Raw genomic sequence first — 23097 nt, forward strand, 5'->3', positions numbered from 1 at the left:
CAGGCAGCTGGTCAGGTCCTGGCTCATCTGTACCCTAGACACCTTTGTCCCTCATACAGCCCCTTCCTCATACACCCTCTCCTTAAATGCAGATTCTTCAGATGCAAACAGGCAGAGCTTCAGGCTGAAAGTCAGCTCTTCCAAAGTGACCCCTCAGCAAACACTGCAGGATTCCACTCCAGTGGGTGCCCTGGAGTCCACAACTCAGGGACTGAAGTGGATATCGGTGCCAGGGGCAGTGGGAGAGAATGGGGAGTGAGACGTTCGTGGTTGTGGAATTTTGGTTTTGCAAGATGAAAAGTCCTAGGAATGGTGGTGATGGCTCCACGAGAAAGTGAATAGATCTGATGCCTCAGAAACGTGCACTTAAAATGGTGAAGATGGTAAAGGGTATGTGACGTGTGTTTTATTTCACTTAAAATAAATTCTTAAAATAATGTCTTGTTCACTGTGATTCCATTTCGACTCCCCTTCATCACAGATGTCGGAGGCCCAGACACAGTCCCCTACCTTAGGGGCCATCACAGTACCCTCACATGGCACATGGAAGACCATTCTTAGGGGGGGTTAGTCTGTGCTCACCTGACCTCTGTCCAGGGGGACCCAGGCAGTGGTGACCCCCATAGATTAGACATATGATATGATATGTTATTAATATGATACCACCAAGCATTGTCACTCACCAGAACACAGAGCAGCAACCCACTCAAACATGCCTGACCTCACATGAATGTGAGAAGACTAAGAGAAGAAAAGGTACCACAGGTTAATCAGGTCAACACCCTTAATGCAGAGGTTGGAAATCTCAAAGGGGAAAAGACACACTGCAGGCAAAGAGCACATATGGGCTCTCCCCGTACATGTGATCCTGACCCATGCAGATGTGGTGAGAGCCACACAGTCCCCACACCCTTTACCTGGGGTCGCACGTCCACACTCACCACGGTGACCCCACCTCCCTAGACCCTGCACCTAAAGTCACACGTTCTCTCTCAACAGGTGACCCCTCCTACCCAGACCTCTCCACCTGAGTCACATGTCCACAGTCCCAGGGTGAACCGCCCTCCCCAGACTCCCCCAACTGGGGTCACACGTGCACAGTCTCCAGGGTGACCTCACCTCCCCAGACCCTGCACCTGGGGTGACATGTCCCCTTGGTCAGGACACCATGGCTCTGCTGGTGGATCCCCTCATGTGGAAACAAGCTGTGTTCCTGGGGCCTCCTGGGATGGGAAAATGTGGCAGGTGGGTCTCCTCTCCCCACACTTGTACCAGAGAAGTCCTCCTCTTTTCAGTTTGATTCTGTTGATTTTACTTGTTTTTAAAGCTTTCATGCTGAAGTTGAGCACACTACTTGGTTCTGGCAGGCTCAGTCCTTTCTTGTCTCACATGCTTGTTGAGATAACTCACAGGACAGCAGGGCTGAAAGCAGGGGGGCAGCTCTGGACGCTTCTGAGTAGGGACGGTAGAATGGAAGGAGAGCTCAGCAGCAGCCTCAGCTGTTACCCATCGGGCTTTTGCCCGATCTGCGTGCCCTGCAATCAATTCACCAGCTAAACCTGCCTCCCTACGCACCATGCACGTGCTGGTGAATTGGAATTATTGCCAGGTAGCCCTCCTGTGGATTCTCCACGAGCCCCAGGGAAGGTGAACCTTACAGGGATTAAGACTAAGGCCCCGATCACAGCACTGACCCTTGGGAGGACCAAGTAACCACACTCAGAAGAGAGGCTGTTACTTAGAGAAGCCCACCTCAGTTCCAGACCCCAGACATTTAAGCACTCACCTTCAGATGCAGGCACGGAGCTTCCCAGTCCTGAGGCCAGGCCGGGTTTCTACCCAGGTTCCCATAGTCCTAGCATACACAGAACATGGTCAGGCCTAAATCTTCTTCTTATAGACAACACATGGTCAGCTCTGAACATAATCAGTAGAAAGGACATGCAGAGGTCTAAATCTACCGTGTAGACAGAACTTGACCATGTTTAAACTAGCTTAGGGCTGATCTCATAGGAGGTACAGATCACACACATGGGTCTCTCATCTTTGGACACCCACATCAGGAAACTGAACAAAATCTTTGTCATTAAACATTTCAACAGGCAAAACAGAAATGTTACCAGTTTCTTTGGCCACCTGATGGTCAGGATCCATGGGTGAGCCATGAACTTCTGAGAGTGCAGCCCCGTCTGCTGCCAGGACAGACAAGAAGTGGCCTGATTCCAGCCTCCCAGGCTTCCAGAAGGAGGCAGCCACACTGGAACCCAGGCAGGACAGTCCTGCATGGTCCGGGCTGGGAGATCCGGTCTGTCCATTCCACTGGCCAATTCCTGGCGGGGCGCTCAGGGCCGCTGAGAGCCCTGCACTCAGGTCCTGCTTCCCTGCAGCGTGTGCATGTGCATGTGCGTGTGTGTGTGTGTGTGCGTGTGTGTGTGGGTGTGTGTAGAGGGGGCGGTGGCTGACGGCTCCCATGGCTCCCGTCCCGGGCACCGCGCTGTCTTCGAGGGGAGTCACGGGGAGAGGTAGGGGCACAGAAGCTGTTGGAGAGGAGAACCCACCGCGGAGCTCCTTGCACACTGGCTCGCCCCACCTGGTGACCCGCCTGCCCATCGTGGGCCGCATGTCACCCCCCAGCCCCCACCCCCGAGGGCAGGGCGCCTGCTCTTTCAAAAGGACAAGGTCTCACATGAAGGAGACCCAGTGGGGACTGTCACGCCCCCACTCCTGATGCTGACTTTGGGAGAATGAACCCCCTTGACTGGGCGATGGGACACTGTGAGGAAAGAGGTGGCGGCCCCATCCAAGTTGGGGCCTGGCTGAGAGATGGGAACACAGGAGCCAAGTGCAGGGCCTGGAGGCCAGGCCAACAGGAGGGGCATACCCAGCCTTGGCCGGACTCTCCAACTGTGACATTGTAGCTTTAGGGGACCTGGGGCAGGTGACTGAATGTAATGGGGGTCTAAACTGCACCCTGAATGGGGCTTAAAGAAGGTGTGAAGCATGTTACTGAGACCGTGACAGTCATTGGAAGACAGACTCTGTGTCAGGACATCCTGCTCCATCCATTTAAATCCCTGAGATCTGTGACCTTTACGTGGCTACGCAGGATTGTTAGAGCAGCTGCGTGTGGATATATCTGCAAGTGGTTCCAGCAAACACACAGTTGTGCACACAGGCGGGCACAGCACACACACAAACATATGTAGGTGCACAGCACAAATATATTCACACACTAGCATATGAACACACATGCACGCATATGCCCATGCACACACTAACGTGAGCAAGTGCACACTAAACGAACGTGTGCAAGTGCACATACCTATGCACATGCACAGCATAGGTATGCAAACAGGCACATGCACACGCATGTACATAGCACACACACAGGGAATAAAGTGAATCCATAAAGTGAGTCCGTAAAGCATTAAGTCCTGAACACAAGTGAAGCTGACATGTATTTTTCCCTTTTCTTAGCTTTGATGTTTTTCACAATAAAAAGTTTAAGGAAAAAGTTAATGGCAAATGACTTTTGATTCATAGGACTTTCTGACGTTATTCCACAAATATTATGACAGGAGAAATGAATGTAGGTAGTACATGTGTCCACTAATGGATGAATGGAGAAGAAAAACATGGTCCATCAATACAAGGGAATGTTATTCAGCCTAAAAGGGAAGGCAATTCTGACACAGGCTGCAGCAGGGATGAACCTTGAGGGCATTAATGCTCAGTGATGTAAGCTAGACACAAACAAACAAACAGTGCTTGATCCATTCATACAAGGCCCCTAGAGCAGTCGGAAACATAGAGACAGAAAGTAGGATGGTGAGTGCCAGGGGCTGAGGGAGGGACAATGGTGACTGAGTGTTTAATGGGGACTGTTTCAATTTTGCAGGATGAAAAAATTCTGGAGGACGATGGCGGTCAGGTTTGCACAACAGTGCGAATTACTTCTGGACCCTGAAATGTGCACTTAAAAACGGTTAAGATAATAAAGTTTATGTTTTGTGTATTGGACCACAATTTTTAAAACTTTTTAAAAAAAAACAACAGGAAGTAGTCCGTGAATAACACAAGATGCACAACTTCACTAACAACCGAGGGATTAAAACCGTAAGAAAACTACTGTGCACACACCTACCAGAATGGCAGACATGAAGACACAGTATCAAATATCAGCAGGATGTGGAGCAATGGAAAGCCTGGTGCGCAGCGGGGGGTGCAACCACTTCTGAAACAATCGGGCCTCAGAGAGCGAAGTCCGTGCACACAGACCCACAGTGTTCCTCCCAGCTGAACACAACCCCCCCAGCCCTGCACCAGGACACACGGACATGGACTCTGCAGCCACAGGAGCCAAACCTGAAAGAACCTGAAGACCATCACAAGCAGATGCAGAAATGAACCATGCATGCTCCTATGAAGGAATATTCCACAGCAATGGAGTACATTTTGTTTAAAGGCAGTAAAACTATAAAAAATTATTTTTTAAAAAAAACTATATTCACAAGATGAAAGAATCTATAATTCTGCCACCTAAGGATTGTCGAATGCTCCTAAAAGTAGATTGTTGTGGAAACGTTTATTATAAGGAAATTAACATATTCTCTAGGAAGGACGGGGTGAATGGGCCTGCTACATTTTCTACATTGAAGACATATACAGGTTTTGATTCTACTTCTGTTAAATCAAGTGGGACTTCATTGGATTTCTGCTACCGCGGAGATAAATTCTGGGTAGGGGTCAGGAGAAAACTAGTCATAGGCGTTCTCGTGTAATAGTTACTGTTGAAAGTGTAAATGATCCATTTATCAGTAAGACTGAGAATAGAATAACTGCTACATTACTTCATATGGGATTGTGTCTGCTACTGTCCCTAGGGCTCCAGTGAGTGAGTATTTTGAATGTGAAGCTCATCCAGATCTGAGAATGGAATAAATGGCTAAGTGTGATATGGCTAATATAAATAATATGCCAACATTTATATTAATTAGTGGGTAAGATATGGGAAGAGGAATTCATGTTTTGAGAGCCAGGGTTAAGGTTAGCATTGGGGCAATAATATATAAATTGATGATGTTGATGGACATAGCGGTTCTTTAATAAGTAATTTGTATGCCTCAGCAATGGTTTGTAATCATCCATGGGGGCTGAGGATTGTTGGCCCTTTCTGGATTTGTATATAGCCTAGGATTTTCCATTTAATTAATATGAGGAATGCTATGGTGAATTAAATTGGGTCATTTGTGAAAGAATGTTGATTATAAACATATTTTTAGGAAGAGGACTTGAACCAGTGCAGATAAAGGTTTCAGTTTTACATAATTACCGGGCTCTGCCACCTTAACAAACATGGTTCTACAGTAGGGTATGTATAAATTAATTGAATGTAGATTATATCATCATTTAGTTTCCAGACATTTTGTAAAGTAAGCCGTAATGCTCTTGTCCTTTCCTACTGGCAGAAATCTGCAATAGACAGACAGCAACCAGGATGACTCCAGTCTGAACTCAGATCACGTGAGACTTTAATCGTTGAACAATTAAAAGCAGTTATACCATTGAAATGTCGTGATCCAGCATCAAGGTCATAAACCATATTGCCGCTATGAACTCCAGAATACAATTACACTGTTATCCCTAGTAAAACTTGTTCTGTTGATCAGTGTTTTAGAACAGGTGATAAAGCATTTTGACTAGTTGGTCTAAATTTTGATCACTCAGAGGTGGTTGCTTCTCCAAAAAATAAATGGCACACGGGCCCAAGGCGCACCAGCTTCAGTAGTTGTGGTACACAGACTCAGTAGTTGTAGCCCACTGGCTTAGTTGCTCTGTGGCAAGTGGGATCTTCCCAGACCAGGGATCGAACCCGTGTCCCCTGCATTGGCAGGCGAATTCTTAACCACTTCATCACCAGGGAAGTCCCAGAATCGCAGTCTCCCTTTTAGTATATCTTAAGCCCAAAGAATCCATGGAGAATTGTTACAGAAAATAAGACAATAAAATATTGTAAGGACTGTGACAGAAGCATATAGTACACAGTTCATATAGACACAGCCCAAGCAGTTACAAAGTATATTAAAAGGGAGGCTGCAATTTATTATTTTTATTATTATTTTTATTATTTTTATTATTATTTTTATTATTTTTTAACATCTTTATTGGAGTATAATTCCTTTACAATGATGTGTTATTTTCTGCTTTATAACAAAGTGAGTCAGTTATACATAAGCATATGTTCCCATATTTCTTCCCTCTTGCATCTCCCTCCCTCCCACCCTCCCTATCCCACCCCTCTAGGTGGTCACAAAGCACTGAGCTGGTCTCCCTGTGCTATGCGGCTGAGGGAGGCTGCAATGTTAAAAGAATAAGATAAATTATACCCACAAACTCCCAATCTTTCCTGAAACGTTGCAATCTGGAACCCTATTGTAGGAAGCAGAAGATTCCAGGAGACATTCTACAAATGAAGGACTCTAAACCCTGTGGTTGGATAAGGAATTCTGGAAGGAAGGTATCCTCACCCGAGGAGAGCAGGTTCCTATACTTGTCTAACATCACATACCTGGACAGTTCCCACTGATCTTGGTCCAGGCATTGCCTGTCCTCTTGAGAGAAAACTATGGCTATATCCTGGAATGTCAGCAGTCCCTGAAATTAAAAGTATACATACCGTGTGGCCACGGGAAGAGTTCATAATGTGACCCAAGAAGAAAAGAGCAAGTTAAGAGAACTGGTTTTAATTTAGAAGTGTCTTCAATTACCCACTTATATATATATATATATATATATATATATATATATATATATATATATATATATATATATATATATATATATATATATTTTTTTTTACAAAGTAAGTTTCTCTATCTTATTTCTAACTACAAGAAAAGAGTGTGGCATGTGATCCACAAAACCAGTATAGAGACTATACTTATCTGGAAAAGAAATGATAAAATGATGGTTTCAACACAGGCATATGCATTTTTGAGTGTTTTATTTATATCAAATTGGATAAAATGTGTGTATTTCTCAGACAGAAAAGACGTGTCGAGGTAGAAATGTACCTTTCAACTATTCATGGGTACACAAGTACACTGGGGAGATTGTAAAAGTTCAGATTGTGATTCAGTAGGTCCGGTGGGCCTGAGTTCTATTTTTTTAACAAGCTCACTTTTAACTAGTGATGCCACAGTCTCTGATTCATTAACGACAATTGTGAATAGCAGAGACATAATTAGAAAGGTAAAAATTCATATTTAATTTTGAACTTAAAGTGTTTTATGGATTTTACACCTTTAATAGGATAGTAAGCACAGCAGCAACAATCATTTGTGAATATTTACTATAGACCGTGTATCTTTCTAACTTTGTAGTGTAGGACTCCAGGAAAAATGCCTGGGCTGCGGTCACAGTGGGCGGGGCCCTCAGGCCGGGCCGCCCCTCCAGGACCCCCGACGGGGCCCTGCGCTCCTGGCGGCTCCCTCCCCCGGCGCCTCCGTCCCTCCCAGAAGGCCTCGGGGCAGAGCGGTCCCACCCGCTGCGCCCAGAGCGGAGCCCGCGTTTCCGCAGAGCTGGAGCTCCCGGCTCGGGGTCTCTTCCCTCCGCCTTCACGGAACTGCCCCGGAGCCCGCGGCGAGGGCGGCCTCACTGACGCTGCCGGCTCTGGAGGGGCCCCGGAGGCCGAAGCCGCGACAGTCGTGCGGACGGCGGGCCGGGTAAGTGGGCGCCGACCCTCCGCCTGGTACGGTGCCCTGGCGGCAGGGCAAGACCAGCTTCTGAGGGGCAGGGGTTCGCTGCCACCCGCCGCTGCTGTGCAGAAAGGGCGGCCCCCAGCGTCTGGTCCCGGGAACTTCGGTCCCTCCTCTCGCCCCTGCCCTCGGCCTGGCTCGCGGGGCCCAGTGGGGCGTGGGGAGGGGGTCGGCCTGAGTGTCCTGAGGGGAAACGGGGCAAGGGAGGCGCAGGGCCCGGCTGCAGCGTCAGCGCGCCTCCCCCCGACTGCGGGGAAGGCGGCTAAAAACTCCTCCCGAGGCTGGCAGGCCCCTTATTCAGCGGAGTCCCTCTGCCCTCCTTCCTCCCTGAGCTAAAGGACCGGGGGGAGGGGACAGGGCAGGGCACTGGCGCAGGTAATGGGGACCATCAGCAGGTGATTGTTAACTAAGGAAAACCGGCTCTCCCCACGTGAGGAATGCAGCGCTTTTCTTTGTTTGCGGAGATGCCAGAGTCTGGGCTCTCTGAATTCCTTCCTTTCATATGCACCTCAGCGCTCTGGGGCCTGCATTCTGTATTTGCATATCCTGAGATCCTCAGGGCTCGCGGCTCACACTGGAGGGCTGCAAGGGCTGATGACTGTGATATCCTTTGTTTACTGAGATGGCAAGAAATATTCCATTTCTCACCGGCTTGAGGGGCACAGAGTGAAAAGGGTAGGAGAATCTCACTCGGCATGTACTTTGGTTTACACATAGATAATATGTACACTTAACTGTGCTACTAGAGGTTCTCAAGTGTGATCAATTGTACTACTGCCCTCTATGGATGCATTTCATGAATATCATAAGATACATGCCTATAGAATTGACTTAATCCATTTAAATAAGATAATGGTCTTTAAAGGAAACATAATAGAAATATAACAAAAAACCCCTTACCACTAAAGGCTGGGTCTGGAGCAACCTAAATAAATGTTCCATTGTTAAAATTTTGAAAGATGTATTCAATAGAAATATCAACAAAAATGACAAATAATGAGGGCAGCAGAATGTTGAAATGTTCTATCTTTATCCTTAAAGTGGCAGAACATCATGTATTAGTAGGCGCTAGGGGCAGAAGATGCCTGATTTTATACCTTTGTCATATTTGTACAGTTGTTTCAACAAGTAACTTAAAGACCAAATGGAAAAAAAGGAGGTTTGTGCCTGAGATCATGTTGATGTGAAACCAGGGATGGCCACCTTGTTCCAGGTGAGTTAAGTTTACCTGGCAGGTAGACCACAGAGCTCCTGAGAAGCAAGGGTTGGAATTTTTCTGCTGGGTGCCCCTTAGGTTCTGTGACTTGACTGATTGTGAGTCATGTTTCGGGAAAGACCTGATCACAGGAAAAGGGTGGGGAAGAGTGATTTGGGGAGCAGCTAACAACATGCATCACGGCTCATGGCTTGAATGAATTTTAAAGAAACAGGAAAACAAATGCTTCTTATGGAATCAGAGAATGTCCAGCCGGACAATCCCAGAAAATGAGGAACACCCATCCCATTTTCCAGATGAGAAAACAGAGGCCCAGCAAGGTGAAATCCCTCACCCAAGTTGCACCCGTCTCTCCTCCCCACTACATGGTTCATGAAAGCACGACTTTTCCTGTCGTGATCACTGCTGAACCCCAAAAAGGACCAGGCATCTAGCCGCTGCTCCAAAAATTTTGGTTGACTGTAGGAACAATGCTATTTCTTTCTTTCTCACTCTTATTCAGGATTGTGCCAAGAACTCCCCAGGCTGCAATGTAATTCGATAAATGTAAATATTAATTGAGTTTTGTTGTGATGAGGACTTAGGCTTTGGAGGTAACAGACTTGGTTCAGATCTTGGTTCTGCCACTCAATAGCTGTTTGGCTTTGGGAAAATTACTAAACCTCTCTGAGCTTATTTCCTCCTTTGTAAAGTGGGGATAAATGTATCTGAGCCAGCAGAGCACCTGCATGAGAGATGTGCACTAAATATTGGTCTTTCTCACTCTCCCACGCCATCTCTGTGCTTCCCAGAGAAGTTGTACAGAAGGATATAGTACTTTTAAAAATTAATTAATTAATTAATTAATTTTTGGCTGTGTTGGGTCTTCGTTGCTGTGCGCGGTCTTTCTCCAGTTGCGGCGAGCGGGGGCTACTCTTTGTTGTGGTGCGCGGGCTTCTCATTGCAGTGGCTTCTCTTGCTGCGCTTGTTGTGGAACACCGGCTCTAGGCACACGGGCTTCAATAGTTGTGGCCTGCAGGTTCACTAGTTGTGGCGCATGGGCATAGCTGCTCCGCAGCATGTGAGATCTTCCCTGACCAGGGCTCGAACCCATGTCCCCTGCGTTGGCAGGCATATTCTTAACCACTGCACCACTAGGGAAGTCCAATATAGTACTTTATAAAGAGGGGTTTTAATTGATTTCAGATAGTGTACCTGTTTCTTGTAGAAAAGATTTTTCCACTATAGAAACATTAACATGCAATAGCACTACAAATGCAGTATTCTATGGGTTAGATATTATCAGTAAATTTTATAAGTAATTGGGCAAAGGCCAAAGCACTAGGTACTGGGGAGTAAGAAGTCTCAAGTCTGGGGTGCCCCCCCACCCCAATTTCAAGAGCAGGGTGTGTTTTTCAAATCCATATTTCATCTGGTCTTTGTTTCTCATCCATCCTCTGTGTCTGCCTTTCACAAAAGGCTCAGATCCTCCACTTTCACACCCTCCTGGCTGGCTGTGCCCCAGCTCCCGTCCTGGAACCTCTGCACGCATGGGTGTGTCTGCTCTCCCTGGGCCTCACCAGCTTTGCCAGGGAGCTGCTGTATCGTGCACTGCTAGCTGTACCCCAGAGTGCCTAGACCCTTCTGGTACATGAAGTACACCCTCATCACCATGAGTGCACGCCCATCCCCTTACCTTATATCCTGCCTCTAAGCCAGGCTTGGGGGTGACTAGTGTGCATTCAGCTATGTGAGGTGCTGGGATCAAAGTGAAGTTCCCAACTTTTGAAGTTGCAGGCTTGAGGGGCACACAGTGATTTAAAGTCGGGTCACCTGACCTAAAGGGGGGGCTGATTGCTTTAAAGCCAGGGCAGCTGACTTAAACCCTGCGTCCCTCCGCTGCAGGACGAGACCAACTTTGGCGCTGCTCGGGTTTGCTCCAAGCCAGCACTGCTGTGCAGGAAGAGCTTCCAGTAGTGCCTTAGTGCGGGGGGGACTTGGTCCGTTGTCTTGCCGCTGCCCTCAGAGCGGGACCACCTGCTCTTCTGGAGGAGAATCAGGGAGGGGGAAGTGCAGAGTCCCGGCTGGAGTTGCGGCACCCCTTGTCTGATGGCAGGGAAGGGGGGACGGGGCTGTGTGGTGTCCTGGGGCTGGACTCACCAGGTCGACTCAGCCTCTCAGCCTCCTAACCTCACCCCACACACCCCACAAGAGTCTCCAATAATATGTAATTGTGCCTTAGGTTCTCGGTCTTCAAACTCATACCCAGGCTCCCAGGTCCCTTGATTTAGCCAATTCCTCTGTGCTCTTTCTTCTATTAGATACAGTCCCAGAGGGCGGGGCTGGGGGATGGGACTGGAGGGACCCCGGCAGCACTGGCCTAGGCTGACTAAAGAGATCCAGGGCCAGCGCTATCACACATGTGCGAGGACCCTTAAGGCACAATCGAGGGGGCCAGTTAGAGGCAGTCCTTGTTGCCTCAAGTGAGTATGGATCACTGTTGGGTGGGGAGCATGCTGACCCCTGAGAAGTACTGTTAGAAGGATGTGTTCCTCCCTCGGCTTCAAGGACGTGGGTGGGCTTCAGGGCTCCATTTCCCCTCCAGACCTCCAGGGCTGACTGCACCCCAGCGGCCTTGCAGACCTGGCTTCCTGTCCCAGAACTTGCCAGGCTCCAGAAGAATCCAGACTGCAGAGATGGTGCTTGAGCGCTCCAGCTTAAGAAGTGCTGTCCCTGGGGACCCAACAGTGGAGGGAGGAAGGGTGAAGGGAGTAGGGGGGTGGGGTTGGGAGGGGTGGCTGCCCTGGGAGATGTTGAGAGAGAAATATCGCCCCCCACACCCCCTGCTCCCTGCAACTGACTGACCCACTGATGCCATAGGATCTCAGGCCCTTTTAGTCAGAGATGCCTCGGTTTCTTTACTCCTGCGTTCAAAACTATGCAAAACCAACTCTTCATCCTCTTGCTGCCTGGCCAGGACTTGTAAAGCACTGTTCTTTTGGAGCACTCGTTCCCTAAACTGCAGTTTGGAGCTGTCCCAGCTATTTAAAGGTGTTCTCCTTAAACTGAGACTAAATCCTACTCTTTTGGAAAAACGCCCTGCACTTCCGAGGAGATCATGTTTTCTGCCCATTCCTTCCTTCTACTTCCCTCTTAAGAAGCCCTGTGCTCAAAGGGCTTGGTGACTTATTTTTTGCTTGATGTCAAAAAGAAACCTTCCCCATGCACCACAAAAATCTTTCCTGGAGCATAGGTGTTTCAAAACCATGACCGTGTTTTGCAGTCAGTATACACTGGGTAGACTGCCTAGCAGTCCCTCCAAGAGCCAGAGGTGAGCGTAATCAACTTATCTGATTGGATGCCCTTCAAGTTTAGGAAGGTCCCATTCTTATGCCCCAGCAGATAAGACAGGGCCCTGGATGGCTGTGGCTGTGATTAGGTAACTTCTGATGATTTTATTTCCCTTACTGAGCTGCTGCTTCTAGGTTAAATTCATTTTATTACCTGTCCTTTTTTTTTTTTTTTTTTTTTGCGGTATGCGGGCCGCTCACTGTTGTGGTTTCTCCCGTCGTGGAGCACAGGCTCCGGACGCACAGGCTCAGCGGCCATGGCTCATAGGCCTAGCCGCTCCGCGGCATGTGGGATCCTCCCGTACTGGGGCATGAACCTGTGTCCCCCGCATTGCAGGCGGACTCTCAACCACTGCGCCACCAGAGAAGCCCTACCTGTACATTTTTAAAGAAAGACTGAAAAAGTCACTGTAATAGGTCAGGAGTCTGAGCTCAGGGTTAGTGAAAGGTACTCACAGGGAGGAAGGTGGATAAACATAGGTGCGTAAAATAGGAGGGTTGGCAAGTACAGCCAGGACGACCGGGTTCACCGTACGCACTAATAAAGGCCAGAATCTCCTCATTTATCTCTGGTGGGAAGTTCTGATGGTTTCTCAGGATCAAACTCAAATCATATTCAAACTAGGGGGCTTCCCAGAAGGCGCTGAAGCACCGGCAGAGCCCACCTGTGCTCCCACCTTGGCACTCCAGGATCAGAGTTGGGTTTGGAGATGGGGTTGCTGTAACCCCAAGGAGGTGAGCAGAGAGGAGGAGTTGATTACCGGTCTCCTCTGACTCTCTGGCCCAAATTGCCTGGCTTCACGGGGGGGCAGAGTTTTGCTTTGAGCAACTTATGGGGCACTTCCAGACTGGTGGGGTTGCCCAGTGGCCCGACAGTCTGACAGGCTGGCTGCGGTGTGACCGCCCTTTGTTTCTTCAGAATCTGTTCATCAGGAGGTGCATGGTTGCCGAAGCCCATTCACCGCCCCCCACCGAGGGCGAAGGCACCTTCCCTGGCTTTACCCTATGATCACCAGGTACTTGAAATGAATGCAAGGTTTTTGACTTCAAGGAAGAGCTCACATAACCCCTTCTGCCTCATAATGTGTGGGATTTACTATAATGGAAGGACATTATAAAGAACAGGTAGAAAACCCACCTGTTGGTCTCCATGTAGGAGTTTATTTTGCATGAATCTCTCCTACACGAGCAGATAGCAGAGGTTTATTTTTGTTCCCGTGTGTGTAGTTGTGGCAGAGGACATAGGTATGGTGGTTTGAAGCCCTCAAGGAAATATTCTCAGAATTCTCAAGACTTCTCTTGATTGGAACCGAAAGAGACCTGGAAAAGGAGGAAAAGCAAAGGAGGAGGGAGAACGAATGGCTGTTTCTCAGTAAATTCGCCTTCCTGGTTGATTTTTCTGTCTTCTCATTTCTTTTAACTTCTATGTATGTCTAATGGAATGATGTAGAAAGGCTGATTTTTATGCTTTAAAAGATTTTACATCACAAAGAAACTAGAAGTGGCTAACAGAACTTATTCACATCAATGTTACATAGAGACTTTGATATTAAATTTGTATACTAAAATGGGTTAATCCAAATTTTCTCTTTCTTTTTGAGTGAATATTTCTAACATATTTTTGTAGATAATAATTTATCCTAGATATACAAAATTGTGAGAATGGGTACCATTTTTCACCACTTAAATGATTTCTTTTAAATGAATAGATCATACACTTTAAAGGCCAATGTTGTCTTACATGTTGTTTTTTAATTCCTTGATTTCCAAAACTTGTGTTTATTTAATTGATTTCTATCTAATAATCTCTCTCCTTTATTGTTTCTTACTTTATATTTTATTGATCTATAGTTAATTTACATTATTATATTAGTTTCAGAGGTACAACATAGTGATTCATAAATGTTTAGGTTCTTCTCCATTTATACTTATTATAAAAGAGTGGCTCTATTCCCCATGCTATACAGAACGTCACTGTAGATTATTGATTTTATACATAATGGATTCTTCCTCAGAATCTCCTACCACTATTTTGCTCCTCCACCCTGTCTCTCCCTGCTGGTAACCACTAGTCTGTTCTTTAATCTGTGAGTCTGTTTCATTGTTGTTGTTGTTGTATTCAATGTTTTAGATGCCACGTGTAAGTGATAACCTACCAGGCTTGTTTTCTCTGCGGCTTATTTTACTAAGCATAATACCCTCCAAGTCCATCCATGTTCTTGCAAATAGCAACATTTCATTTTTTGCTGAAGTCATCATAAATATCATTTTTTTATCCCCTAACCTATTGATGAACACTTAGTTTGACTCTATATCTTGGCTATGGCAAATAACACTGTTATGAACATTGGTGTGCAGTTATTTTTTTTTTAAATAGTGTTTTTGTTTTCTTCTGATATACCCAAGAGGGAAATTGCTGGATATTATGGTAGTTCTATTTTTAGTTTTTTGTGGAACCTCCATTCTTCTTTCCACAGTAGCTGCACTACTTCACATTCACATCAAGAGTTTACAAGAGTTTCCCTTTCTCCACATCCTCACTAACCTTTGTTATTTGTGACCTTTTTGATGACAGCCATTCTGACAAGATTGAGGTGATATATCTCATAGTTTTGATTTGCATTTTATTGCCGATTAGCTATGTTTAGCATCTTTGTGCATTCTGGCTGTCTATCTGCATTTTTTCCTTGGAAAAATGTCTATTTAAGTCTTCTCATTTTTTAAAAAAATATTTTGGGTGCAGTTCTGATATTGAGTTGTATGTGCTGTTTCTGTAGTTTAGATATGAACCCTTGCTTGGTCATCTTTTTGGTGTTAACCTCTTATCATGTGCAAATATTGTCTCTCCTTCAGCAGGTTGTCTTTTCATTTTGTCTTTGGTTTCCTTTGCTGTGCAAAATCTTTTAAGTTTAGTGAAGTCCCATTTGTTTATTTTTGCTTTTGTTTCATTTGCCTTAGTAGACTGAACGCAAAACTGTTGCTATCATTTATGTTGAAGAATGTTCTGTATTTTCCTCTCGGGGTTTTATGGTCCTACATTTAGGTCTTTATTCAGTTTTGCATTAATTTTATATACGGTGTGCTAAAATACTCTAGTTTTATTCTTTTCCATGTAGCTGACCAGTTTTCCTAGTACCACTTATTGAAGAGACAGTTCTTTCTCCATATTGCCTGCTTTGTCATAAATCAATTAAATATACGTGTGTGGGCTTATTTCTGGGATCTCTATTCTATTCCAGTGATCTTTGTGTCTGTTTTTGCTCCAGTCCGATGCTCTTTGATTACTGTCGCTTTGCAGTATAATCTGAAGTAAAGGTGCCTGATGCCTCCAGCTCTGTTCTTTCTCAAGATTGTTTGGCTATTTGGGGTCTTTGTGTTTCTATACAAATTTTAAAATTACTTTTTCAAGTTCTATGAAAATGCTTTGGTATTCTAATAGGGATTGCATTAAATCTGTAGATTGTCTTTGGCAGTATGGTTATTTTAACAGTATTAATTCTTCCAGTCCATGCACCTGCTATATTTTCTCATCTTTTTCTGTTGCCTTCAACTTCTTTCACCAATGGCTGATACATTTCTGAGTACATGTCTTTTACCTGCTTAGGTGTGTTTGTTCTTAGGTATCTTATTATTTTTAGTGTGATTGCCTATGGTATTGTTTTCTTAATTTTTTTCTTTCTGACAGCTTTGAGTTTTGTTTTTTTCTTCTTTTTCTAATTCCTTCAGGTGTAATGTTAGGTTGTTTATTTGATATTTTTCTTGTTTCCTAAGAATAAGCTTGTATCACTATAACTTCCCCCTGTGAACTGCGTTGGCTGTGTCCCATAGATTTTGGATCACTGTGTGTTCATTTTCATTTCTCTTGGGTATTTTTAGAATCCCTCTTTAATTTCTTCACTGTTCCTTTCTTCCCCTTTTATTCATCTGTGATGTGAGGACTATCTTTAATATGATGTTTGGATTTCTTTCAGTTGTGTGTGTGTGTGTGTGATTATTTCAGTTGCTGAGCTCTTAGTTTCACATGGACACTAACAACCCTGCATTGTTACTCTGCTCCCCCACAGTTACTGAATTTGACCTTATATTTTACATCTACTTGTTCTGTGTGTCCCTTAACTTCTTATTGTGAATACAGATGATTTTATTACTGTTTTCTTTCATCCTTCCTATTAGCTGTGTACGTGGTTGATTTACTGCCTTTGTTGAATATTTGCCTTATCCAATGAGGTTTTTCCATTAGTAAGTTTCCTTTTCTAATTTTTATGTTTCAGTCATGGCCTTTTCTTTTTCACTGAGAAAAGCCCCTTTAAGATTTCTCATAAAGCTGGTTTGGCGATGCTGTGCTCTTTTAGTTTTGCTTCTCTGTAAAACTTTAGATCTCACCATCAAATCTGAAGGAGAGCCTTGCTGGGTAGAGTATTTTTGGTTATAGGCTTTTCCCTTTCATGACTTTAAATATACCATGCCACTCCCTTCTGGCATGCAGAGGTTATCCTGAAAAGTCAGCTGATAACTTAATGCAAGTTCGCATGTTTGTAACTTGTTGCTTTTCCTTTGCTCCTTTTAATAGTGTCTTTTTATCTTTATTTTTTTGCCATTTTAATTACAATGAGTCTTGGTGTGGTCCTCTTTGGGTTGATCCTGTTTTGGCCTTACTGTGTTTACTGGACTTGGATGTCTGTTTTCTTTCCCAGGTTATGGAAGTTTTCAGCTCTTATGTCTTCAGGTATGCTCTACACTGCTTTCTCTTTCCTTTTTGCTTCTGGGACCAGTATAATGCAAATATTAGTACACTTCATGTTTCACATGTCTGTTCAACTTTCTTCATTTCATTTTAATCTATTGTTTTACAGTTCATCTTCAGTGATTGCCAGTACTCTGTCCTTCAGTTTTCTGATTCATTCCTCTGTGTCATTTAGTCTACAGTAGTTTCCTTTTAGTGTATTTTTCATTTCAGTTATTGTATTCCTCATCTCTGTTTTGTTGTTCTTTAGTGCTCTAACTCTTTTTAAAAAAATTCTACCTTCTTGCTCTGGTCGTCCATTCTTCTCCTGAGTTCTTTGATCATCTTTATAGTCATTACCTTGAAGTATTTTTTGAGGAGATTGGCTACCTCCACTTCACTTAGATCTTCTTCTGAGTTCTTATTTTGTTCCTTCATTTGGATCGTGTTTCAGTGTCACCTCATTTTTCTTAACTTGCTGTTTTTATTGCTATGTATGTAGTAGGTTCGTTACATTTCCTGACCTTCTAGTAGTGGCCTTTTGTAGGAGAGGTCCTATGTGTCCCAGAAGCCCACTGTCCCCTGGTCACTAGAACTATATGTTCTAGGTGTACCCCCTATGTTGGCTACTTGGGCTCTTCTATTGTGGTGGGCTGACTACTGTGGGTGGTCTGGTAGGCTTGGCTGCCCCCAGACTGCTTGTTTGACAGACTCTGCCTTGTATGGAGGCTGTCTGTGCTGCTTGGTGAGGCTAAATCATAAGGCAGTTGGCTGCACGACTCTGTGAGACGCCAAATCTAGTGCTGGTTCACTTATGGGTAGAATTGCAGTCCAGGTGATATCAGGGCTAGTGCCCAGTCACTGGGGTGATGCTGGCTACTGGGAGGAAGACACAGGTCCTGAGTTCTGGCTGCAGGGCCCAGGAGTCTCAGAGTTGGTGTTGGATCACTGTTCCTCACACAGCTATCTGCAGGGTCTGGGGTATCCCTAATCTTGTGCTGTCATTCTGATGGGCAGGGTCAAGACCCAAGTGAGTCCATGGCTGCTTCTGGCCTGCAAGTGAGTGTTCTGGTCACGCAGGCTGCTGGGCTGTGGTATTCCTGGAGCTGGTGTGTGCCTGTTGGTGTATGAGGCTGATCCCACTGCTAGAGCAGATTTGCTGTTGGGTAGGTCCAAGCTCCATCCAGTCCCTGTGCAGTAATCACCTGCCTACGGTGAGACTGATTCCAAGGCCAGAGCAGGCTCACTTGTCAGAGGGGCCAAGGACTCTGGGGCTGGTGCCTCTCCACTTAGGTGTGGAGGCTGGTCCTGGGACTTTTGGTTGCTGGGCCCATGTCCAGCGGCAGCTGTGCATTGAGAGGGTCTGAAAGCAGCCTGTTTGCTGGTGGATGGGGCTATGCCCCTGCTCAGTTAGTTGCTTGGCCTGCAGCATCCTAGTACTTGTGTCTATAGTCTGGTGGAAATGGGTAGGGCTAGACCCTGAGGCTAAAAAGATAGAGGGAGGACTCTGAAATTATGCTTGCTGGTACCAGTGGCCACGAGGTAGAAGGAGCTCCCCCAAGTGGCTGCTGCCAGTGTCTATGTCCCTGAGGCTGTGCTGTAGTTGCCTCTGGACTCTCTGGGAGACTCTCCAAGATCAGGAGGTAGGTGTGACCCAGGATCCGTTCAGATGACTGCTTCCGTTCTGATTCTCGGGTCATGTGGGATTTTGTGAGCACTTTTTTTTTTTTTTTTTTTTTTTTGCAGTACGCGGGCCTCTCACTGCTGTGGCCTCTCCCGTTGCGGAGCACAGGCTCTGGTCGTGCAGGCTCAGCGGCCATGGCTCACGGGCCCAGCCGCCCCGCGGCATGTGGGATCCTCCCGGAACGGGGCACGAACCCGTGTCCCCTGCATCAGCAGGTGGACTCTCAACCACTGAGCCACCAGGGAAGCCCTGTGAGCATCTTTTAAGTGTGGAATCTCTATTTTCCACAACCCTCTGGCTCTCTGGAAAATAAGCACCACTGGTCTTCAAAGCCCAACTTTCTAGGAACCCTTCTTTCCAGCACAGGGTCCCTGGGCTTGGGAGCCTGATGTTGGGTTCATACCCCTTGCCACCTGGGTGCACCTCAGAAATTGTAATTATTCTCCCATCTGTGGGCCACCCACCTGGGGGGATGGGTCTTGACTCTGTTGAGATTTTGCCCTTCCTTCCTGTCTTGCCGAGGTGCCTTCCTTATATCTTTAGCTCTAAAACATCTTTTATGGTAGGTCCCGGCCTTTTTCATCAATTGCTGTTCTGTAAACAGTTGTGACTTTGGTGTGCCCATGAGAGGCATCAAGCTCTGGGTCTTTGAATGCTACCATCTTAGACAATCTCTCCACTTCATTCTTAAACCATATGATTTAATTTTTTTTAGTATCTTATTTGACTAGCGACAGTTTAAAATTTATTATCACTCATGTTTACTTCTCCTGTTTTAAAAAAAATTGAATAGTGCATTCATTCATTTTGAAATGAAGGTAGTGACCTGTGAATTTCCATACCTCAAAAATCAAGGATAGAACAAAAGCATTTTCTACCGGTTTTACCCTCAAACTCTGCACCCCACACCAGACTGGGGATTAACCTCTTGCACCCATGCTCACCTTCTTTTTTTGGACCGTTAACCATCGCTGCATCTGTATGTGTGTTGACAAAGTGAACTCTAGTCTTTCCAGTTTTTGTGTTTTGTTTTTTGGATTAGGGAACAGTCCTACTATGAATGTACATTTACTGGTTTGCTGAAGTTCATATTAAACCTGTCAAGCACATTACCAGAATTGGAATTGCTTGTATATACACTTTGATAAATTTTAGAGACAATGGTAGAACAGAAGTAAATTGTATTTCAAATCCCACAATATTCTCACACCATGAAAACCTTTCCCTTTTTAATATATTTGTGTGTAGTTTATCTTTTTGCCCATACTGTATTTCCCAGAGATGGGTAAGTGTTACGTTTCTTGCTAGCACATTTACGGTATTGTTCAAAGTCAGGTGTTTAGTGATTTAACATGATCGTATTTCCATGAACTTGAAAGTACAAGATCTTCTCTCACACTGTCTTTTACTCCCTGCTTTTTTATATTGCCCTCCTAATTCTCAGTCCTGGTCTTTCTTTATGTTCTTCATCAACCTGGATAGGTTATACTATTTTTTTCCCTTATTCAAGACAAATAGAATAGAATAGAACACCCAGAAATAAACCCTGATATATGGCTAAATGGGTTTTGACAAGTTGCCAAGTCTTTTCAAAGTAGAAAGATAGTATTTTCAACAAATGATGCTGAGAAGTCTTGTTGTCAACATGCAAAAGAAGGAAGATGGACCCTTACCTAACATCATATGCAAAAATTAATGAAAACATATCAAAAAACTAAATATAAGACCTAATAAAATAAAAAGTCTTAGAAGAAGACACAGGAGAAGAGCTTCATGACATTGTATTTGGCAGTGATTTCCTCAATATGAAACGAAGGAACAACAAAGGTACAACTAACAAAAAAATAAACAATTTGCAGTACATATTTAAAAAAATGTGTATCAAAGGAATGTAAACAGAATAAAATGGCAACCCACAAGATGGGAGAAAATATTTGAAAGCCATCTATCTGACAAGAGATTTCTATTCAGAATATACAGAGAACTCCTACAACTCAACAAGAAGCAAACACCCTGATTCAAAAATGGATAAAAGACTTGAAGAGATGGTTCTTCAAACAGATGTTCAAATGACTAAGCACTTGAATAGATGCTCCATATCATTAAATGCATGTTTATATATTTGTGTGCATGCATACACACACAAGCACACACACACATACACAAGCAGAAAACAAGTATTGGTGAGGATGTGAGGGAGTTGGAAGCATTGTGCTCTGTCAGTGGGAATGTAGAATGATACAGCTACTTTGTAAAAGAGTATGGCAATTTTTCAGATATTGAAAAATAGAATTACTACATGATCCAGGAAATTTTTACTATGAGGTATACCCAAAGGAATTGAAATCAGGGTCTTAAAGTAATATTTGTACTCCAGTGTATACAGCAGTAATAATCACAGTAGCTAAAATATGAAAGCAACCTAAATGTTCATCCACTAGTTCCTGGATAAGCAAAGTGTGGTATACCCATATAATACAATATTATTCAGTGTTAAGAAGGAAAAGATCTAGGAATATGCTGCAACATGGATGAATCCTGAGGAAATTTAGCTACCAAATATGCCATTTTTGTGACTTTTAGTGAGTCATAACAATGCAACTACTTATTTCAATTATATGGGGTACTTAGTGTAGTGAAAACCATAGAAATTGGGAGGGTAATGATGCTTTTCAGGTGGTTATGGAACAAAAAGGAAAGTTATGTTTAAAGGATATAGAGTTACAGTTTTAAAACGTAGAAAAGAATTAGAAAGATAAATGGCGATGTTGATCGCCCAATAATATGAATGTATTTAATATCACTGAATGGTGCACTTTATAATAATTAACATGTTATACTTTATGTTATTTGATGTTACTAACATACAAAATTGGGAAAGAATGTAATATCAGGAAAGGGAGTGGCCCTGGGATACAGCAGAGAGTAATCAGAAGGGTGAGACACTGCATATGTTGAAGAAGAAGAGCTGAGAGTCTTCATTGGACAGAAGAGACTTTATAAAAAAGAAAAAAAATTCCTCTGAGGGTGTATTAAATAGATATCTGTGGGTGTACTGCTATCTCCCATGGGTTATCTTTAAGAGTCTTTAATAAAGTCCATAAGGCTTGCTGAGGCTTTTTTAAAAACTGGATTCCCTAGGAGATAATTAGAGGGTGGTACTTAAGTCTATGTCTAAGTTGACAGATTTTGCAGGGAAGACGAACCTGAGAACAGTGGAGGTCCTGAGAGTGTAAGTACATGGAAATTGGAAAAAATAATAATAAAGGGAATTAGGAAAACTTTTGACTTCAAAGGTCATGTATTACTGAGTCATACCTGAGGTTTCTAAGGAGTTATATACACAGTTGCTATTTGGATTGCTTGTTGATGAAGATCAGTGGAAAAACTAGAGTCGTTTCCAAGTGTAGGTAAGATATAACGAGAGGATGGAGGTGGGAAGTAGGGAGGCCCAGAGAAAAGTGGGAAGGTCATACTGGGTCAAGATGGTGGTAATATCCAGCAGAACGGATGGTAGGGCAGACTGTGGATTCATCTTTTTTATTTCGGCTCCCCACCTCATCCTTAATAATTCTTTGGGAATATTTCATTGCTCTGTGATGCAGGTACAGAATTCGAGTGAGGAGACTACACCCTCAGCGTCCAGCTGTCTGAGTCCTCAGTGTGCTTCAAATGATGGAGAACTATTGCTTCTTTATGAGAAGAGTTAGTACCTTGTAGCTAAGCTTTAGCTGGAGCTTATGCAGGATTGATTCCAATTTATATATACTGTTGGCATGGAGGTTCCTCCTCCTCTTTTCTTGACCATTATGAAATGAATCTATATTTCTCAATATTTGTGTATATCAGATAAATACATTAAGTAAAGGAATCTTATATATTGCTCCCTGCATAGTTTGCTCTTTCTTGTTTCTCTTTTACCTTTACTAAATTAGCACAGTGAGAGACCGTGCAATGTTCTAATCAGGAGAGATTAGAACATCATATTTCTAGAGAGGTTGGTGGGACAGAGCAGGGGTCCCAGTGAGAATCAAAGCTTCTGTTTCTACTTGGAAGTGTACCTGTATAGAGTAGAGGGCTCCAGGAAATATCCTAGAATATTGCAGTGTCCCTGCCGGAGATTATTAAGAGAGGCAGGATCTGGTCCCAGATCACTGTACTATGACATGTTTGTCAGTCATCTGGTGTGAGATTCTCAGAGCCAATCCCATATGGTAAGGCTGAGTGCAGAGTATGAAGAACCTGTGAAAGCCTTTGATTGAATGTTAAAGATGAAGCTCTGATTTGGGGGAGAATTTTCTTACCTGACCGAATGTCACCCTTCTGTGGGGATGAGATTCTGTGCTTTTCTTCTCTTGATGACCACCGACTGAAAGTCATTAGAGGAT

The 23097-nt window shown here is 44.4% G+C and overlaps 1 protein-coding gene across 8 annotated transcripts in view; it reads left to right on the forward strand.

Annotated features, from left to right (window-relative positions):
* Positions 1-6892: 6892 nt before the first annotated feature.
* The window catches only part of LOC308619918 (uncharacterized protein), a 58584-nt gene continuing 42379 nt past the window's right edge, over positions 6893-23097 (forward strand). For 6 of the 8 annotated variants that reach the window (XR_014016276.1, XR_014016277.1, XR_014016278.1 and 3 more), the window contains exon 1: positions 7530-7724. Coding sequence is in view for 1 of the 8 variants with exons in the window: in XM_081239203.1 (XP_081095329.1) it covers positions 7401-7724 (324 nt within the window). In the remaining 7 variants the exon portion in view is untranslated. Of the gene's footprint in view, positions 7725-8873; positions 9964-23097 lie in introns of those variants that run through there. The other 2 variants (XR_014016275.1, XM_081239203.1) reach the window with 2 other exon arrangements.

The sequence above is a fragment of the Mesoplodon bidens genome (genome assembly GCF_964165515.1).
Source record: "Mesoplodon bidens genome assembly, chromosome: 1".
Lineage (NCBI taxonomy): Eukaryota > Metazoa > Chordata > Mammalia > Artiodactyla > Ziphiidae > Mesoplodon > Mesoplodon bidens.